Source organism: Glycine soja, chromosome 3 (genome assembly GCF_004193775.1).
Source record: "Glycine soja cultivar W05 chromosome 3, ASM419377v2, whole genome shotgun sequence".
Classification (NCBI taxonomy): Eukaryota; Viridiplantae; Streptophyta; class Magnoliopsida; order Fabales; family Fabaceae; genus Glycine; species Glycine soja.
Genome location: NC_041004.1, coordinates 8,311,260 through 8,317,973, shown reverse-complemented (window position 1 = coordinate 8,317,973; position 6,714 = coordinate 8,311,260). Strand labels below are relative to the sequence as shown.

Below are 6,714 nucleotides of genomic sequence, written 5' to 3'. Positions count from 1 at the left end.
AAAATTTGAATAATAAAATTTGTAAAATAAAACTTGGGTGATAAATTTTACAAAATAATAAAACTTAAGTGATAAAATTTGTAATTGAACCAAAAAGATAAAAGAATTTTTAAATTAAATAAAAGGATGAAATAAAATTGTGAGGATAAAGTTAAGAAAATTAAAAAATTAATAACATGCTAACTTATTTTCTAAAAATTACTTCAAGTAAATTATTAGAATAAACTCATGTATTAAACAAATTTATTTTATTTAAAAAAACTTATAAACTGATAAAAAAAATTTATAAACTCATATCTTATGAAATATAGCCCTAGTCATATAGTATAGTATATATAGTATATAATAAAATAATAGCGTTATTAACAGAGACACGCAGACACAGTCCTTCAGTCTGTCTGTCGTTCTATTTAATTCCCCTCTCCAAATTTCAACCTCTGTCTCCTCTCCTTAACAGCATCATCACATGCACCCGCGATTCCTACGATCCCTTCCCATGGTCTCTTCTCTGCACCCTCGCCGTACCTTCTAGAACCTTCCCTCAGATCTCAATTCCCCTTCCGCTTTCTCCTTTCATGGAAATGGCTTCCACTCCCCGCACCGTCGAAGAGATCTTCAAGGACTACACTGCCCGCAGAACCGCCATCGTTCGCGCTCTCTCTCAAGGTAACGTTTTCTTTCTCTCTCTCTCTCTCTTCGCTTTTTTTTAATCTTTTCTTTCGAATTTCATTGAACGCTCTGATTTGTTTCGGTTTTTTTGTTCTCAGATGTGGATGAATTCTACGGACTCTGCGATCCAGGTAACGGCGCGGCCTCGGATCTGAATTGCGTTTGTTTTTGTTTTCCACTTTACGTTCTGAAATTATTATATATATATTTTTTATAATTTTCCAATTGTGCTTTCGTGTTTCTGTGTGAATTGTGCGGGTTGACTTTTTCTTTTCTGAGAATTTGGAGAAAAAAACTGTATAATAAAATAAAGTCAAACTTTAACATGTCCCATCCCACATGTTTTATAAATAAATAAATAATAAACATATGTATATAAATATATTGTTTGTTTATAATATTCACAAATTGGTTAACTAACTAATTTTTGGTTAGTCATAAGCTGGTTATGGATTCGTAGTTTTTTGGTTTCTCTGTGCATACTGGTTAAGCAGTGTATGTGTTGTTGCTAATCGGGAAAATTGTGAAAATGTAAAGGTTGGTTTGTTTGTGTTCTTCTGAGACGCATTGGGTTCTGGATTGGGTGGGGTTTGAATTTGATATGCACGTAACTGGTTGGATTAGATTCATGTTGGAAGTGATATGTTAGTTGTTGTGGTTTCTTATGATGATTATTGTGAATTTCTGTGTTGTTTCGTTGAGTTTGAGGCTTGTCTGGTTGGCCCTTTTAAGATAAGGAGAACTCGTGCTTTTGGAAATGATATGTTAGTTATCATGATGATTATTATGTTTCGTTGTTTTAAAGTTTTAACTGAGTTGACTAGCGTTGTGTAATCCTTATATAGCCAAACTCGTCTAGTGAGATAGTGAGATAAGGCTTTGTTGTTTTTATTGTTGTTTCATTGAGTTCAATGTTTCTCTGGTGTTTGTTTCAAGATAAGGAGAACTTGTGCCTCTATGGACATCCGAATGAAACATGGGAGGTGACTTTGCCGGCAGAGGAAGTTCCTCCGGAGCTTCCGGAGCCTGCACTCGGAATCAATTTTGCTAGGGATGGCATGAACCGCAGGGACTGGCTTTCTCTGGTTGCTGTGCACAGTGATTCGTGGTTGCTCTCTGTGGCCTTCTATCTTGGAGCTCGTCTTAACCGCAACGAAAGGTACTTTCTAGCTTTTTTTGAGGTGTAAGCATGTGGTGATAGTTTAAGTTGGTTATAGCTCCGTATCTGTGATGCACATGCTTGAGAGCTGTGTGAAATGTTGAAAAATGGGGCTTGTTATTGTAATTGTTGCTGAAATGCATCAGTATCATCATGGATGAATGTCATTGAAGAAATAGTGGCTTTTTAATTAATTATAAACGGATACTATTTTATGCGACATTCCTTGATTAAAATGTGTTTTGAGGCAATGTTATCTTCCCTGTATCAGTAGAGTTTCCCTTCTCATCCCAAAAATTAACAATTCAAGAAAACTAATCATGAACTTGAGGTTTGTGATAGGGATATAGCCAATGTGCTTGTGTGAATGCTTATTCTGGAAATTAAGGTTTAATTTTTAACTGACCAATTATTTCAAATCACTTTGTAAGTGCTTTACCTTTCTGCAATCATGTTTATCTTTCCCCCTTACAACTGGGAGCTGTAAAGGGGATTGTAGGTCTCAAAGATACTTAATGGAAATATAAAAAACTGAGTTTAATTTATTACTTGTATGGGAGAATATGTGCATGCTGTTGCTTTGGTTCTTGGGAGTTTTTCCTTTATAGAATTCCCATTCTCATTGGTTTTCTTTCTCAATCATTTTTCCTCAACAGTCAACATCTGCTCTATAACGGGCATATGGCTCCGTCCTTCTATTGATGGTTCCATTGATTCTTTATGGCAGGAAACGTTTATTTAGCTTGATCAATGATCTTCCTACTGTTTTTGAAGTTGTGACTGAGAGGAAGCCAGTAAAGGACAAGCCCACTGCAGACAGTGGAAGCAAGTCTAGAGGCAGCACCAAGGTTAGTGTTGTTGTTAGTGTGTGTGATACTTGTATTTTTTATTTTATTTTTCTGGTGGGGTCATCTGAATTTAGTTGGTTCATACTTAGACATGGTTAGGTTGTGCTCGTGCATTCAAAAAGTTTGTAAGTAAAGCTATCAGTATCATTATACCTTCGGATCTTCTTTATCTTTCTTGTTTGTCTCCTAAATAAAACAAAAATACTTTTTCATAGAACTACAATCAGATGCCATTGACTTGTTGTTTTTATGGTTGACTTTCGGAAGCTGCTCTTTTTGTTTTTTGATTGCCAAATGGTAGTTGTTAATTTTATTTTTTTTTGTTAGCGGGGGAATCGAACCCACAACCTTTCCCTCCCTCCCTTCTCTTTTTACCTCCAAGCCAACCTAGTTACTCCTAGAAGCCGCATTGAGTACAGTCAAAATCTATACTAGGCCTTAGGGTTTCTGGATCTTAATGTATATATGTGTGGAAAATTTTTCTCTTCTCTTATGATCACGGAAATTGCAATGTGAGTGAATAAATGGACTGCATTTTAGAAACCCTTTGATCATGGTATTTGTTTTATGTTGCAAATACTTCCTAGACTGAATTAAAGCTTTTCTAGTGGGCTAAACCTTGCTGCTATATGATGCTTGCTTGTTCATTTATCTGCAGAGATCAAGTGATGGGCAAGTTAAGAGCAACCCAAAGTTTGCAGATGATGGTTATGAAGACGAGGATGATGAGCACAGTGAAACCCTTTGTGGGAGCTGTGGCGGAAATTACAATGCAGATGAATTTTGGATTGGCTGCGATATATGTGAGAGGTGGTTCCATGGGAAATGTGTGAAGATCACTCCTGCAAAAGCTGAGAGCATAAAGCAATACAAATGTCCATCATGCAGCTTGAGGCGAGGCAGGCCCTAAGCCGAAGGCAAAATGTGAAGTGAATAATGCTGTTTCATGGCCGACAAAGATACTGTAATATTGTTGTATCTTTTATAGAAGTTCTTGTAAACGGTATAGTATCTATGTCTGATCATAATCTTTCAGATTAAGTTAATTTCTTCTACCAAGATTAATCATCAGTGTATGTTATATAATTTTATAGAATAGAATTCTATACATTTTATTTTTGTCTATTAATCTATATTTTGCTTGAATTTACCCGGTGTATGTATGGTTATTTTACCTTGTGTCTGAATTCTGAGATAGAAGGTAGCTGGTAAAATACTGAGATGAGAACTACCACCTTTTCCGGATTTCTGTTATAATTGTGCTATAATTATGTTGATGTATAGGTTATTCAAAGGTTTTTTATTTTTTTGTTTTATGCTATTCTTAAATACTCGTGTCAGACCTGACATTTAACTTATAAGGTTCTGCTTGATATGAGAAACCTGTTATGTTTTTCTTTATTTTTATTTTATAAAAAAATGGTGAAAATTATTGTTTTTTTAAAGATTTGCATAAGAAATTATCAAAGTGAAAAAAAATGTTTTTTATATTTTAAAAACAGGAAATGAAGTAAAAGTAAGATTATTATGTTATCTGGAAAAATATTTTTTCAAACCATATAGGGATTAATTGTTTTATAGTAGTTCTTTAAACTCGTCTTAGATTACACTTTGTAGACTAGTAATGAAATTTGTAATTTTTAAGTTTTGCCTTGAGTGTATATATATATATATATATATAACTCTAGAAGAGTGATATGGTTTTATGGCTTGAGTAGTTATAATCTGACGATAAATGATGGCTTGAGTCAGTTGATCTTAGAAAGAGTTTCTATATTGTAAATTAACGTTGGAATTGTTTTTTTGAGATTAAAAATCTCATATTGTGGGTGATTTCTTTTAATGAGGAGTCCTAAAAATTGTTTAGAAGATTAGATGTAGATCACAATGGAGTAATTTTGCCTAAGTAGGAGTTTTTGTGCAACAGTAACACTAAGAATCGATTACAATGGACTGTAACAGATTAACACTTGCGGAAGCTAGGCCAAAAGTTGAACCCCTGTTATTGTAATCGACTATACCTAGTCATAATCAATTACAACTAAGTGGATTTTAATTTAAGGTTTCTATTTTAATCAATTACATAGTGTACCTAGAACCTATGGTGTTACAGTATACATTTTAATCAATTACCATATCATTAAAATGACTTCTGGTGTGTTTATTTGATATGGTAATCGATTACGATAAATTATGATCAACAGTACGTGGCAATTTTAAAATTAAAGGGAGCGCAAAGAGTCAAACTAACAATGTCCGGCAATTATTGTCACTATTATGCAATCGTAACTTAAATAGACTACCGTTACATACATGTGATTATCCTATCAGTCGACCCCAACACTGTAATTGAAATTATCTATACTTATCTACATACGTATCTTAAATTACCAGCGTTAGAGTGCACTTAAGAATAGCTCAGAGACAATTTTTGTAGAGGATGCATGGAAAATTTAGGCAGATTTTTTTTTTGCTCAAAGTTCAAAAGTTAACAACAGAAAGAAAAGGCCCAAGGCCTACAAATACAATGTAGAGAGGGGCGTTGTTATTCTCATACCGTGTTTTCTATTCTCACTACCTACATGGGTGGGTTTTTGTTTACTTATTTCCAAAATTAACCTTCCTATAGAAACACGATTCCATTGCTCAAGTATACAATGGAATCATATTCAGGGTGGAAAAGACATATACAATGGAAATACAATTTCATTGTATACTTGTACAACATGATTTTGGTTTCGTTGTATAGGTTTGGGATGAAAAAAACATATGTAACAAAAAAAACAAATTGGTTATAGAAGTATACAATAGAATTGTGTTTTCATTGTATTTTTTTCACACACAATATATGCAATGAAAATACAATTTCATTGCATACTTCTACGATGGAATAATGTTTCTATTGTATTAGTGACAAATATATAATTGTGCCAAAAAAAAAATGGGACGAGGGCGGCCACCAAAAAAAAAAAATCGGTGCCTCCGACACCAAAATCTCCGGTGGTTTCTTCTCCGGTAGATCATTCGGACTCGCGAAGTCACAATGTCAGCAATAGTAGATTGATTAATGAAGAAATTGTGGAAATTGAAACACTTGATGAAGATCCAGAAGCTCGGGATGAAGAAATAGTTGATGAGGTTCCTAAGGAATTCGAACCTGAAAAACCTAATCAAGCTGAATCTCATGACGAAAGTCGAAAACTCTGGGTTGATGTGTTAAAGGATAACAGGAATCCGGCGAAGGGACGAGCAATGAAGTTCATAGCCCCCCAAGTCGTGGATGGGAAAATAGAAGTTTTAATTGAAGACGATGATATCAGATCTGAAGTTAAGTTATGGGAATCTTCTTTGATTCTGTACGCAATGGGAGCTGATTTAAGTATGAATGATGTTAAGAATTTTATGACTAGATCTTGGAACTTTGTTCAATTGCCGGACATGTATTTCAATGATGAAGGGTATTTTATTCTACGCTTTAAATCGTTCAGAGATCGTGATGAAGTTTTGCTGAGAGGTCCGTATATGATTAGAAACATTCCTTTGTTGATTCGAGAATGGAGGCCAGGGTTTAAGATCAAGGATGAACTACTGCGAACCCTACCTATTTGGGTGAAACTTCCCCAACTCCCTATCATATTGTGGGGTGATACGAGCTTGAATAAGATTGGGAGTGCCCTGGGTAATCCCATTATGACAGATGAGTGTACTGCAAATAGACTGCGAGTGTCCTATGCGCGTATCCTTGTTGAAATGGATATTACAAAGGAGCTTCCTCAAACAATTACCATTGTTGATAATGAAGGAGAAAAGATTCAACAAGCAATTGAGTATGAATGGAGATCTCTATTTTGCAATAAGTGTCAAAAGGTAGGTCATAGCTGTGATAAGCCTAAGGTGAGGAAACAATGGAAACCAAAGCAAGTGAAACAACCTGAGGCTAATGTGGAATCTAAGAAGGAAGAGGTTGATGATAGAGGGTCTAATGCAGTGGGAAATGATAATAATGTTAAAGCAAAGACCAGTATGGATATTGCAAGT

At 34.7% G+C, this 6,714-nt stretch overlaps 1 protein-coding gene across 1 annotated transcript; it reads left to right on the top strand.

Annotated features, from left to right (window-relative positions):
* The first annotated feature begins 368 nt into the window (after nucleotides 1–368).
* LOC114406126 (PHD finger protein ALFIN-LIKE 1-like) lies at nucleotides 369–3,835 on the top strand. The gene is made up of 5 exons (XM_028368709.1): nucleotides 369–666; nucleotides 768–800; nucleotides 1,606–1,828; nucleotides 2,556–2,676; nucleotides 3,335–3,835. Exons 1-5 carry the CDS (start codon nucleotides 576–578, stop codon nucleotides 3,584–3,586), a joined length of 720 nt encoding a protein of 239 aa, XP_028224510.1. The 5' UTR covers nucleotides 369–575; the 3' UTR covers nucleotides 3,587–3,835.
* The last annotated feature ends 2,879 nt before the right edge of the window (nucleotides 3,836–6,714 follow it).

Excerpts from the sequence above, each read along its gene's own strand:
- LOC114406126 (XM_028368709.1), top strand. The coding sequence starts at position 576 with ATGGAAATGGCTTCCACTCCCCGCACCGTCGAAGAGATCTTCAAGGAC. Across the intron at positions 1,829-2,555 it reads CGTCTTAACCGCAACGAAAG|GAAACGTTTATTTAGCTTGA; the intron begins GTACTTTCTAGC and ends TCTTTATGGCAG. Across the intron at positions 2,677-3,334 it reads AGTCTAGAGGCAGCACCAAG|AGATCAAGTGATGGGCAAGT; the intron begins GTTAGTGTTGTT and ends ATTTATCTGCAG.